Here is a 14,771-nt window from a genome sequence, read left to right as displayed (position 1 = left end):
TGTCCCCTTTGATGTTTAGAGAGCTCAGTAGCTTATACTTGCTGGATACTGTTTCTCTGCTATGCTGCAGCTAAGTTATTAGCACCAGGTAGTGAACACCTCTATTTCAAGTAGTGTTGGACTTGTACTGCCTGCCTGCCCACCATCATGTAGAACAAAATGTAAACAGGGCGATTATTAAGTTAATAAGTCTGAATGAGTAATAGCATTAAAACCTAAAGCTCTTCAGGAAATGACAGGTTCTTTCATCTATTAGAATATTCAAAGGGGAATTTTTTTCTTTTGAAATGTATCCATGAGCTTGATGGATATGTGACTTTTTTTTTTTTTTGAACCTTACTAACTATGGGGTTAATTTACTAAAACTGAAGTGCAAAATCTGATGCTGATGTGCATGATAGCCAATAAGCTTCTAACTTCAGCTTGTTAGATTAATCACTTGCCTACTGGGCACTTATACCCCGTTCCTGGCCAGGCCAATTTTAGGCTTTCAGTGCTCTCACACTTTAAATGACAATTACTCAGTCATGTAACACTGTACCCATATGACATTTTTGTCCTTTTTTCACACAAATAGAGCTTTCTTTTGGTGGTATTTAATCACCATTGGGTTTTTTATTTTTTGAGCTATAAATGATACAATACCGAAAATTTTGGAAAAAAAAATGTTTTTTTGAAATTGTAAACCCCTAAAGTACTGGCGGACTCATTTCTTGAGACACTAACAAGTCAGGACAGTACAAATACCCCCTAAAAGACCCCTTTTTGGAAAGTTGATGTTCCAGGGTATTTAGTAAGAGGCACAAATTGTCATATTCACAGGTTTTTTCTCTCGCATGGCATGGCATATGCATACATGCAACTACACCCCAAAACACATTCTGTTACTCGTCCTGGTTATGGTGATACCACATGTGTGAGACTTTTTCACAGCCTGACGACATAGAGAGGTGCAACATGCAGGGAGCACCTTCAGGTGTGTGGGGACATAAAATACACCTTTAATTTCTTGACTACTTAAGCAAACACCCCAATGTATATTCTATGAGGCATAATGAGTCTTTTGAACGTGTAATTTTTTTCCACAAATTTTTGGAAAATGTGAAAAGAAAATTTTTCCACATTTATACGACACTGGGGGGCGCTGATGAGGATCCACTGATAGGGTGGCACTGATGTGCACTGATGAGCACTAATAGGGCACTGATGAGCACTAATAAGGCACTGTAGTGGCACTGATGAGCACTCACTGATGTGCACTATAGGGCACTGATGGCACTGATAAGCACTCACTGATAGCACTGTAGGGCACTGATGTGTACTGATGGCACTGTTAAGCACTCATTGATGGGCACTGTAGTGGCACTGATGAGCACTGTAGTGGCAGTGTAGGGCAATGATGAGCACTGTACTGGCAACATAGGGCACTGATGAGCAGTGTAGTGGCACTAATAAACAGTTTAGTGGCACCGTAGGGCTCTGATGAGAATTGTGGTGGCACCATTTGACACTGTAGTTGCACTGATGGGCACTGTATAGGCACTGAGCACTGTAGGGCACTGATGAGCTCTGTAGTGGCACTGTAGGGCACAGCTAAACATTGTAGTGGCACTGTAGGGCACACAGGTTCAAGGTAATTTACACTGCTGTGGTGTTTCTCTCTCCTCTCCTCAAACCAATACAGCGTGTGAGGAGAGGAGAGAGAAACACTGCAGCAGCTGGACTTGAACCAGTCATGATCCCGGTTTGTTGACAAAGTGATCACTCCATCATTGAATGGAGTAATCACGTGGTAAAGGGCTGCTTTGGTGGTGGTGATTGGCTCTATACCCCGATCGTGATGCGCTGATCCCACAGACCCAGCTATCACGGACACTTCTGGATGCGCACCCCAGGAGTGTGAGCACGGGAGGCCGTCATACGATGGCCTCCCAAAGCAAGCCTCGCTGTAGCAGTCATTTGGCTATAGCGCGGTCTTAAGGGGATTAAGCTTTGGCAAAGCTGATTGGTTTCTATGCAGAGCTGCACCAGATTTTGCACTCTCTAGTTTCAGCAAATAAACACATATTTAACCATAAAAAACAAAAATTGCTTTTAACCCTTTTGCAACCGTACTCTAGCCAAATGACGGCTACAGCATGGCCGCACTTTTCCGGAAGGCCATCATATAACCTCCTCCCTTGCTCGCGCTGCCTTCGCACCCACTGCAGCGCATCAGCAATGATGTGTGATCGAGGTTACAAGCCAATAACGGTGGCTCTTTACCATATGATCAGCTGTGTCCAATCACATCTTATCACCGATGCAAACAGGATTGACTGGTTATCAGCAATCCTCCCTTCATGCTGACAGCTTGTGAGGAGAGGAGAGTAGAAAACCGGCAAATCCACACAGGGGACATCTGCACTGACAATCAGGGTCCTGATTATCAGTGCAGCCCCAACAGTGCCCACCAGTGGTGCCAATCAGTGCCCATCAGTGATGCCTCATCAGTGCCCATTAGTGCAGCCTCATCAGCGCACATCATTGAAGGAGTAAAATTACTTTCCCCCATTGTCTTTCAGGACAGCCACCTCTGAGAGACCCTGGCTCCTCCCTTCTCAGAAAACACCACCTCAACCATGTAGCTTTAAACTCCCTGTCAGTCTTTGAGTGCCCTTAAGTTCTGGTGTTTCCTCCAGTGGGGAGATACCGCCAGAAACCAGGGCTGAAACAGCCGGGGGAATCTGAGGCTGTGTTTCCTGTCAGGGGGAGGCTAAGGTCTCTCCAATGCGCAGCTAAGGATCTAGTTAGGGAGCCCGGAATACCTATTGGGCTGCCTGGCATTACCCCAGCTTCTCCTCAGGGGGGGTCCAAGGCTGTGGGGGTCCGCTCTTCGTCGCTCAGGGGAGCGCTGCGGAGGTGCAGCCGGTCCTCCCGCATCTTGCGGCCAGCAGTGAAGCTTCTGGCTGGACCACCAAGAAAAGCTCTATCTGTCTCAAAAAAGGATAAAACTTTAGTTTGGATACAGTGTTGCATGACTGCTCAATTGTCATTCAAAGTGCGACAGTGCTGAAAGCTGAAAATTGGCCTGGGCCGGATGGGGGGTGAATGTGCCCAATAGGCAAGTGGTTACAAAGACAAAGCATGGTGTGTACAGTCTTACTAACTAAATGTAATTTTACTAAACTTGATGGAATCTGGTAATTTTGCTCAATGTTATGTTATTGCTTTTTTGTAGATGATTTTTAAAAAATGGGTATTAGGTTATTAAATTAGCTCTGATAGTCACATAAGGCACAAATGATTGGAATTATTACTAAAAAGAACTACTCCTTTGTTTCTAGACCCTCATCTGTTCAGAGTGCGGAGATGAATTCACATTACAAAGCCATCTGTCTCTGCACATGGAGGAACATCGAAAAGAGGTGACAGGAAACAAAACCTACAGCTGCAAGTCATGCAAAAAGACTTTTGAGACTGCACCACAGCTTAAAGACCATATGAAAACTCATTTCAAAATTAGGTGAACCTTCCATCAATAACATCTACAGTACTATGGCATTTGTTCACAGTATTCAAAGTTAATGAGCTTGAGAAGAGTTTGAATAGCTCAGCATTCTTCAGTTTTATTATATAGCTTTAAAACGGCAAATATTCTTTAAGTATCTCTTTTTATCATAAGTACCTTTTTAAACCGTATATAGTTTGTCACCATGACCCTGTAAATCTGTATTCAGTGTTCACTGTACATCACTTATACTACATTTTAGGTAGCTCAGAATAACCAAATTTCTTTTTTTATAGAGTTGAATTTTTTTAAACCATCCAATAGTCCTAATGGGTCAGTTTGGTAAAAAGGTATTACCCTAAAAGTGGACCTAAAGTACATGTAATCCTGATGACATTAGGTTTGCTAAAACACTTTGAGGCGCATTTACTAAAACTGGAGCAGTTGTGCATAGCAACCAATCAGCTTCTAGCTTTCAAGATATAATTTTTAAGCTAAGCTGAACAAGCTGAAGATAGAAGCTGATTGGTTACTATACACTTTTTATCATAAACACTTTTAAATAATTTTAAGCTTTTTTTTTTTCCTGCATTTTGCATCTTGGTGCTGCTGATCTCTCTCAGCCTCTTTAGCCCCGTGTCTTTGTTCCACCATCCACTTCACACACAATGTGCCAGCTTTCTGACCAGGGGCACATACTATGCAACTGGATGACAACGCAAGAGCACAATTGATAAGACAGTTGTTGCCACATAACAGGAAGCACCACCAGGAATTATTTTAATGAAGGTTGCTGATTTAACAATACTGAAAACAACTTTTAAAACTACATTAACAAATAAAGGTGTATAATGAATTTTATAGATAAATTTAGATTTCCTTTAAAAACTTTCAGAAATTACCCTTTGGAATACAAATGCCAATAGTTGAGAAATACTGCTATCTCTGACAAAAGATGGCTAATCTAATTGTAAAGTGAATTCATGGTGTCTTAACCACACATAAGCTCTCTGTCAAATGGTGTTGCAGCTTACACAGCGTTACCTTTTCCTCCTCCTTGTCAGATGACAATCTACAGGCATGGCGATTTTCTGCTCAGACCTGAGCATTGTACATTGGGAGAAGGTCACATGCTCTTTTATACCCGGAAGGACTAGGCATTTACAGAGGGCACAAACTGAACTTGAGTTGGGGCAAGTGTGTGTGTGTGTGTGGGGGGGGGTGGTTTCTTCTATAATAGAACCTGTTACTTTGCCCTAAATGAACAAAGTGACAAATTCTTTTTTAGGGGCTGGATGGTGGAAAACACTATGGGCAGCTTATGTGAATGTGAAGTGGTTACATAGTTATTCTGGTTGAAAAAAGACACAAATTCATCCAGTTCAACCCTCCGAGAAACAAAAAAACATTAAAATCCCGATATATATATATATATATATATATATATATATATATATATATATATATACACAATCCTATACCCACAGTTGATCCTGAGGATGGCAAATAAAGCATGGTTCATTTTGCTCTAACGGGGAAAAAAATTCCTTCCTAATCCCCCAAGAGATAATCTATTATTCCCTGGATCAATTTTGCCTATAAATCTTAGTATCCAGTTATTTGATGTGCATTTAGGAAAGGCTTTTTCTATTATCCTATCAATAACCAGCTCTTGAGAAAGGATATTGCACATTTTCACAGCTCCTACTGTGAAGAAGTCTTTCCGTATTTGATGTTTAATCTTTTTTCCTCCAGACATAAAGAGTGCCCCGTTGCCCTCTGTGATAACCCTAAAATGAATAACTCAACACCAAGTATTTTAATGGAAACTTGCACTACAGTGGAGCCTGACACCTTCCTTTCCTCTACCAGTTTTTTGTCTGCATCAGGCTGAGCAAAGTAATAAATTAGCTTTATTAGTCACAGTTCTCAGTGGAAATGAATAAGTACATAGTCATGTGAAAAAGTACCTTAGGGTCCTTAATTCCAGTTATGATGATGCTAATGTTTATTTTTGGACAATTACTGTATAATTAGCTGGGAGGAGCTTTATCTTGCAGGCGCCCCTACACAACTGATCTCATATGCCTTTTTTTCCTACTCTTATGATTTGTCCGCATTAGCGTATAAAATCCTAGAGTGTGATTTACATTCCTGGAAGAAATGCAGGAAAAGTAAGATTAAAAACTGTGTAATTTAGTCTAAATAAATAATTCAGACACTTTTTCTGATTGTTAACATGTGTGTTGGAATTTATTGTAAACTTAATCCCACAAAAGTTTAAAGCACAAAAATTTCTTATGAACTTTAATGTAATATTAAAAGTTATTTTCAATCCTTTTAAAGCAGCAGCTTGGATTGGGATAATACCTGGTGATCTTTGCTATAAAGGACTGTGTACAGAACATAGAGCAGTGATAGCAAACCTTGGCAGCCCAGATGTTTTGGAACTACATTTCCCATGATGCTCATGCACTCTGCAGTGTAGTTTGGAATCATGGGAAATGAAGGTCAAAAACATCTGGGGTGCCAAGGTTCGCCATCACTGCCCTAGAGTAACAACTGTGCACTAACAGTGTTCACCCCTCATTGTCATCCTCTCACACAGGCTCCAGGTGGAGACTGTAAGCAGTCATAATGGCACACATTATAAAGGCATAGTCCACTGTTGTTACCGTTAGACAGCAAGTGTGTGTAGAGAGGAAATGGCTGAAAAAGGCTGCAAGGGAACAGCACTGAGATACAAAAATGAAACTAAGATGAAAACTGTATTAACAAATGTAATTGTTTTAATATACAATGCTTAAAAATTGAACTATACTCCCTTGAATCCAGCGATGCGCCGTCCCTAGCACTCATCGTTGGCCGCTCATATCTTTGGGTGGCTGGCTTTAGGGTCTCAATCGCCGGCCACTGTTGCCACGTTCGCCAAATTGCCCAATTTGTCCAGTGAGCTTTGCTTGCACAGATTACTGCACAGGGGCGGACAGGTAGGTAAGTAGCTTTAATGCAGAAGAGACTAAAGTTGGATACACACTATCCAACTTTTGTGGTTAGATTACCTTCAGATTTACCTTTTCTATATAGTGCAAGGGCCTGCCTGATTGCATACAAATTGAAAGTGTTTAGGTTTGACCTCCTATTATATGGTTTTGGTAAGTCTAAAGGAAAAAGTCTTCAGAAAATCTTATAGTGTGTATGGCCCATAAGCTTGTCTCTTCTGTAATAAAAATCCTGCCAGTCCGCCTTTTTTTATTTTTGAGCCTAAAGTTCCACTTTAACAAACTAAATGTCATCCATTAATGGATGGCATTTACTTTAATTGGTGGCTTTGTATAACTACATTTTACATTCCTTAAATTGGCCTGACTGCACCAGTAAGATTTATTTGCAGGAACAGCTTTTGGTTACAAAGCTATAAATATATATAATTATACTACAGAGATGTTTAAATGTATACAGTAAGGCTAAAACAAGATCTTGCAGATATACCTAGGGCATTTTTTTTTTATCTTCAGCTGAATGCCTGAATGATACTAAAAGTAACCTCTGTCCTCCTAGTCTGCAATAACAGCAGTATTCATATCTCCTGCAGAGACAATGCAGGTCTGTATCAGTTTCTTTATCAATAATTTATTTAGAACATCACTTTTAAAAACACAGAATTTTCAGTCTTGCAGAATTTTTGGAGTACTTCTATTACAGCACAGGAAATGTTAAATGCTCTCTTTACTTTGCATTTATAATGTTCTCTTTTGATTGTGTGCATAAATTAAGACTGTGTTTTGTTTGATTTGCACAGAGTGGCAAGCACTAGATCTTACAATAGGAACATAGACAGAAGTGGATTTTCCTACTCTTGTCCACACTGTGGTAAAACATTTCAGAAGCCAAGTCAGTTAACTCGCCATATTAGGATTCACACAGGTAAGGGACTCCTTGCGATATCACTTCCTTTTATATATGTGTAAGAAATATTACAATTGAACTGACAGCAGAAATTATATTTGTGCAAATTTTCAAGGTGGAAGTATACAATACATTCTATAGCGCTCAAAATCCAATAAATGTGCAACACATTCAACAGGTATACATAAAAAAAGAGATGGTGGATTAAATCAAATGTCATAAGAAAGACAAAGCATACTCAACGTTACGCAAGCAGTTAACAATAATCTAAAACTGTATAACCCACAAGCTGATGGCCTAGCCATAGCAGTCTAGGCCACATTCAAATAACTAATTTTTACAGAAAGCAAGTCTACTTTACTCAGTATGACCATCGCCAATTATTAAATTCTCAATATGAGTAGCTGCAATAAAGTACAGGTAGTAGGCAGGTGAGCCCCACGTGGTGAGGTGTGCAGCTAAAAGCTTAGTAGACAAGATGTTGCCAGTATATAAAAACTAGCTACTGCATGCACAGGCACAGCCCGACTTTTGTAGCCAGTAGAAGACAGTCTCTGTATGGTAATCATCAGGAATACAGGTAGCCAGTAAGCTGGGCAGCAATTAGGAAGTTGTCTCAATGAAAGGACCACTTTAACCTGCTTAGATCTTAAAAAAAAAAAAGTGAATAAAACTCTTCCTGTGGTCCATCCTATGAGGTTCCTCCCTGTTAACTTTGGTCCTTATTCAAAAGGCAGGTGGTTATATCTGATTTAAACATAGAAATAAAGTTCATCCGTGGAGTTACTTTTTACATTTCAGGCAAAGCAGATGTACCAAAGTACATGGGGGGAATTTACTAAGATTGGAGCAGCTGTGCATTGCAACCAACCAGCTTCTGTCTTTCATTTTCAAAGCTTATCCGACTAATCGGAGACAAGAAGCTGATTGGTTACTAGGCCCAGTTGTTTCAGATTCTATCCGCTCCAATTATAATAAATGCCTCCTATTATTTATAAGGAATAGAACAACGAACCGTATTGTGGTGTGATTCTGGTTCGATTTCATCTGTTTGTAAAATTCATTCTCAACTGCCTGTAACAAGTAAAAACAATACCATAATAAGAAGGGAAATAGATAATGTTCTTTTGTAGCAACTGAAATATCTTGACACTTTTGACTTGTGTAATGACACAATTTTGAGAATAGTTTGCTTTGTATATCAAAGTGTTTGTAGTAAAACTTGCTACACTCAATCTGCTTAGATTTGATCTGTCAGGTAGTATGTAACGTGATAGATTACTAAAACAATCATTTTAGTTTATATCTGATAATGCAGGCCCTCATACTGGATAGGTGATAGTACATTTTACACTGATAATCTGCATATATGGTAAATAAATAGGTTACACATTTGTTACCTATTTAGCACATGATCACTGAAGCACAACTGATTAGCTCCTTGTGCTACTTCTCCCTCTCCCAGTCTGAGCTCCACTGTACAGAAATTGCCAGAGGTTTATATGAAGGTAAATTTAGGTACTACCCTACTTCTAAACAAAAAAAAAAAAAAAACATATCTGCATGGAGCCTCGTTTTAAAGTAGAACTGAAGGCAACATTTTTTTTCTTTTTAGTTTTGGATAGAGTGGAGAGGGATTACAACACCTGTCAGGCTTTTATTTCTGTCTGTGTCACCATTAGGGAGATCTATCCACTCCTATTTGTCCTGGTCACTGAAAGTAAAAGAAAATTCCCAATGTTTAAATGGCCACCAGAACAGGAAAAGTTCGCCAAAGGGTCACAGGTTCTCAGGGCCGGCCTTAGGTGGTCAGGCGCCCTGTGCGAGCTAATCCCGTGGCGCCCCCCCCCCACGCGAATTTTCTTGCACCTTTTTTGCACTTTATTTGACTTTTCTTTTTTATGATCACTAATAACTTAGCCCCCCTTACATCAGAGACACCCACACAAAGCCCCCCTTAAATCAGAGACCCCCGACACAAAGCCCTCCTCACATCAGAGACCCCCGACACAAAGCCCCCCTCACATCAGAGACCCCAGACACAGAGCCCCCCTCACATCAGAGACCCCCAACACAAAGCCCCCCTCACATCAGAGACCCATCACATCAGAGACCCCCCACACAGAGCCCCCCTCACATCAGAGACCCCCCACACAGAGACCCCCGACACAAAGCCCCCCTCACATCAGAGACCCCCACACAGAGCCCCCCTCACATCAGAGACCCCCGACACAGAGCCCCCCTCACATCAGAGACCCCCGACACAAAGCCCTCCTCACATCAGAGACCCCAGACACAAAGCCCCCCTCACATCAGAGACCCCCGACACAAAGCCCCCCTCACATCAGAGACCCCCGACACAAAGCCCCCCTTACATCAGACCCCCCCTCCCCACGAAGCCCCCCACATCAGAGAGCCCCCCGCACATCAGAGACCTCCCACACAAAGCCCCCCTAACATCAGAGACCCCCTACACACACACACACACACACACAAAGCCCCCCTAACATCAGAGACCCCCTACACACACACACAGAGCCCCCCTCACATCATAGACCCCGACACAAAGCCCCCCTCACATCAGAGACCCCCCACACAGAGCCCCCCTCTCATCAGAGACCCCCCACACAGAGCCCCCCTCACATCAGAGACCCCCGACACAGAGCCCCCCTCACATCAGAGACCCCCGACACAAAGCCCCCCTCACATCAGAGACCCCCGACACAGAGCCCCCCTCACATCAGAGACCCCCCACACAGAGCCCCCCTCACATCCGAGACCCCCGACACAGAGCCCCCCTCACATCAGAGACCCCCCACACAGAGACCCCCGACACAAAGCCCCCCTCACATCAGAGACCCCCCACACAGAGCCCCCCTCACATCAGAGACCCCCCACACAAAGCCCCCCTTACATCGGACCCCCCCTCCCCACGGAGCCCCCCACATCAGAGAGCCCCCCACACATCAGAGACCTCCCACACAAAGCCCCCCTAACATCAGAGACCTCCTACACACACACACACAAAGCCCCCCTCACATCCTCACATCAGAGACCCCCCCACAAAAAGCCCCCCTTACCTCAGACCCCCCCTCCCCACGGAGCCCCCCACATCAGAGAGCCCCCCCTTACATCACAGACCCCCCACAAAAAGCCCCCCCACACAGAGCCCCCCCACACATAGCCCCCCACATCAGAGAGCCCCCCCTTACATCACAGACCCCCACACATAGCCCCCCTCACACAGAGCCCCCCCCACACATAGAGCCCCCCCTTACATCACAGACCCCCCCTTACATTTTTTGAAGGAGAGAGATGTCACTTACTTTACGTTGTCTGCAGCTTTTTTTTTTTTCTTTAAACTTCCCGCCCACACATCCCCGGGAGTGTGGGTGGGTGGGAGAAGGAGGAGAAGGGGCGGGGCGAGGAGGAGCTGACGATCTCTCCTCCCTCCCTGCACTGACGCCAGAGGAGAGATCGTCATCTCCTCCTCGCCCCGCCCCTTCTCCTCCTCCCGCCCGCCCGCCCACACTCCCGGGGATGTGTGGGCACTGGGCAGGAAGTCAGCGTGGATTCCGTGGAAGTATCGGAGGCTGAGCTGTGTGAGAGATACACAGCTCGCCTCACTGCAACAATAGGTGATCGAGGCACGGCTGCACAGCAGGAGGTAAGCGGCGGCCGCGGCCTGTGTTAACCCTGTCCAGGCCGCAGTCGCCGCTCACCTCCCGCTGTGCAGCCGTGCCTCGATCACCTATTGTTGCAGTGAGGTGAGCTGTGTATCTCTCACACAGCTCAGCCTGATCCTCTGCGAGCTGTGATGGCCGCACGGCGCCCTTGTTGCCCATGGCGCCCTGTGCGGCCACACAGCTCGCACACCCCAAAGGCCGGCCCTGCAGGTTCTGGTGACATTGGTGGCTTCCAGGGATTTCCTCTCACTTCCTGTTGTGTCTATGGGACTGGAAGCAAAGAAAAGTCTTTTCAATGGGACAAAAAAAAAAAAAACTGATCAGGATATACTCTGTCCAAAATTAAAAAAAATAAATAAATAAATAAAAAGTTTTGCCTTCACAGTTTAATTTATTAACTCTAAACAGAATCACCAATGTCAATTAGGGTGTTTTCACACTCACATTAAGGTGTATACAGCCAGTTTACCTGAACCATGCCCTCTCCCCACTGGGCACACTTCCCTGCTAACTAGACCCTCCATGTACTTTGGTATATCTGCTTTGCCTGAAATGTAAAAAGTAACTCCATGGATGAACTTAATTTCTATGTTTAAAGCATTTAAACATAAAGCACTAACCTTAAGGGTGCAATCACATTAGCACTTTCAACAGGTCCCAGGTACGGTTCAGCCCCTTGGGCCTGTTTATTTGTGTAGTATTAGTGCTCCGAACCACACCCAAGACCGGTTAAGCATATCCTGCCTAGGACCACTTAGAACAGATGGTCCTGGCACAATTAACATGCGATCCAGTACAGTTAGTTGCAGTGTAAGTGCAAACCGTGTCAGAGCACAGTTCTCTCCATAGAAAGCTTAGCACATGATCACTGTGTAGTAAAATGAAACAGGCTGCTTTTTTCATGTACAGAACTGTACTGGAACGCGGTACAAAAGCATCGAAAGTGCCTCCAAATTGCACTGGACTCCAGTACAATGAAAAAAAAAAAAAAGCAACAAAATGCACCAAAACGCTTTAAAGAGGCTTTAAAAATGTGCATGCAGAAACTCATACAGAATGGATCTGGAGGACATTTTTGTGGCGTAAACAGGCACTTGTGTTTGTCATTTTCTATCATGTGAGTTTGCTTTGCCTGTTTTATAGGCCACAAACCCTGAGCATGCATCAATCTGATCTTCAAGTACTAAACAGATAATTGATCACAAATCTCCCATTAGATATCTTCCCCTACTTTCCGCGGTCATATCGCACCTGACCCCCATCCAGCCTTTTCTTTAAGTTCAGTTATTTCAGGTGCACAGCTAAGTGTTTTTTTTTTTGTGCTAATGGAACAGGAAATGATCCCTAATCAAAGATTCTCAGGTATGCTTGAATGTCGCTGAGACTGTTAGCAATAGTATATATGTCTCTCGTTTTGGTGGCTTTACATTGCTACATTACATTTTATGGCTAAGAATGCTAATGATCATAAAGTAAACAATTGATGCATTTTACAGTCCCACATCATGCCAGGTATTTGAGATTATATATTATATTTGACTGTTTATAGTCATTATGAGTTAGGGTTTACTGCTATGAAGTCTAGCGTACCATGCTTTGTCAGCTTGGTTTTAAAGAAGATTAATATTTCAGTATAGGTAACTGTAGAAGACAAAGCATACATCCTAATTTAAAGCAGGTGTTTCATCTGAGTGGCTTGGAGCTCATGTTGCTCCCTATGGCAGCTTGAAGATTTACTCGTTTTCTCGTGACATAAAGCCACCAGCTGTTGCATAATGATCCGAGTTATTGTCATTGTATGCGGGACATGAATAACTAAATCATGCTTGATATCATGTGATACTTATGAAATTAAAAAGCTGTTAAAAGGCTTTTAATTATGAAGACAAATGCCCCCCAATCCCACATTTCCAGTTATACATTACTGAGCGGAAGTGCTTTTTCTGCATTAAAAGTTGGATACCCAAATTCTTTGTGATCACTTCTGGTTCCAAAAAGCACTGAACTAGGAGGGGAGAATGCCTGAATCGATAAATCATAGCTTGTGATTTTGCTGCCTGAATTGAGACTTTGTTTTCCAGCAGTTCGTACAGTAAGTGCAGGATAGAACAATGTGTGACACACACACACACACACACACACACACACACACACACACACACACACACACACACACACACACACACACACAGGATAGAACAATGTGTGACACACACACACACACACACACACACACACACACACACTGATACAACAGAATCTCAGCTTCAGCTGATTTGTTTGTTCATATTCCTCAACTGCACAAATCATTATAAAGCCACTGTGTGTGCACCAAATACCTCTACAAACCCAGTTATTAGCTTATAAAAGTAGCAGTGACACCCACAATAATAGGCTGTCTGCAGAAAACTACAGGAGGGGGCAGATGCAAGACACTTTATTACGGAAAGCTCCTGTGCAGAAGCAACATTTCACATTGCAACACAGATCTGGAAGGAATACAGAAAGCACACCAAGATTCAAGTAACAATACACATGCTTCTTTGAATTTAGACAATATTTGCTTATCCTGCAGTTCAGCTTTAATAAGCCTCTACCAAAAGTAAAAAAACTCTGAGCAGAACACAGTAAAGCATACCAATCCACCATGTGCTATTTCCAGATCAGACAAGGGTAAATTCTGATGCATTATGGTGGAATAAATTGGCCATGTCATTTTTTAAAAAGCACCAACAAAACACCATTTTTGTTTATCTGAGTACCCCCAATCACAGTTTTAGTAACCATAGATCTTTTCATTAGGTCTGAAATGTTTCTACTTCCTGTAGGAGGGTGACACAGCTGTTTGTTCTGCAGTGAAACTGCATAACAACATTGTCCCCATGCGAGCAAGATAGTCTTAGATGAACTTTTAAATGGCCTTTATTTTAAAATAAATGAAAGCAATATTCCATCTAACCCTTTTTAAGCAGTGTACAATGGTTTGTTCTAACTGTAATTGGCACCTTTGAACACTGCTGGGTGGGTTGGCCCATTACAAATGCATCTACTGACAGGGTCAACCCAGTAAAAAAAAAAACTGCTGCGCTAACCCAATGAATCGTATACAGTATCTCACAAAAATTAGTACACACCTCACATTTTTGTAAATATTTTATTATATCTTTTCATGTGACAACACTGAAGAAATTACACTTTGCTACAATGTAAAGTAGTGAGTATACAGCTTGTATAACAGTGTACATTTACTGTCCCCTCAAAATAACTCAACACACAGCCATTATTTTTTAAACCACTGGCAACAAAAGTGAGTACACCCCTAAGTGAAAATATCCAAATTGGGCCCAAAGTGTCAATATTTTGTGTGGCCACCATTATTTTCCAGCACTGCTTTAACCCTCTTGGGCATGGAGTTAACCTGAGCTTCATAGGTTGCCACTGGACTCCTCTTCCACTCCTCCATGACAACATCATGAAGCTGGTGGATGTTAGAGTCCTTACGCTCCTCCACCTTCCGTTTGAGGATGCCCCACAGATGCTCAATAGGGTTTAGGTCTGGAGACATGCTTGGCCAGTCCATCACCTTTACCCTTAGCTTCTTTAGCAAGGCATTGGTCATCCTGGAGGTGTGTTTGGGGTCGTTATCATGTTGGAATACTGCCCTCCGGCCAGTCTCTGAAGGGAGG

General features: G+C 42.8%; 1 protein-coding gene across 2 annotated transcripts in view; it reads left to right on the top strand.

The window, feature by feature from the left end:
• Nucleotides 1–14,771, top strand: part of ZNF236 (zinc finger protein 236) — a 358,788-nt gene that overhangs the window by 22,631 nt on the left and 321,386 nt on the right. For both annotated transcript variants that reach the window (XM_082258772.1, XM_082258771.1), the window contains exons 4-5: nucleotides 3,327–3,505; nucleotides 7,293–7,417. In XM_082258772.1, coding sequence (XP_082114898.1) covers nucleotides 3,327–3,505; nucleotides 7,293–7,417 — 304 coding nt within the window. The remainder of the gene's footprint in view (nucleotides 1–3,326; nucleotides 3,506–7,292; nucleotides 7,418–14,771) is intronic.

The sequence above is a fragment of the Pelophylax lessonae genome (assembly GCF_965119305.1).
Source record: "Pelophylax lessonae genome assembly, chromosome: 5".
NCBI classification, from domain to species: Eukaryota; Metazoa; Chordata; class Amphibia; order Anura; family Ranidae; genus Pelophylax; species Pelophylax lessonae.
The sequence above is the reverse complement of the archived record's forward strand: the minus strand, read 5'-3'. Positions and strand labels throughout refer to the sequence as shown.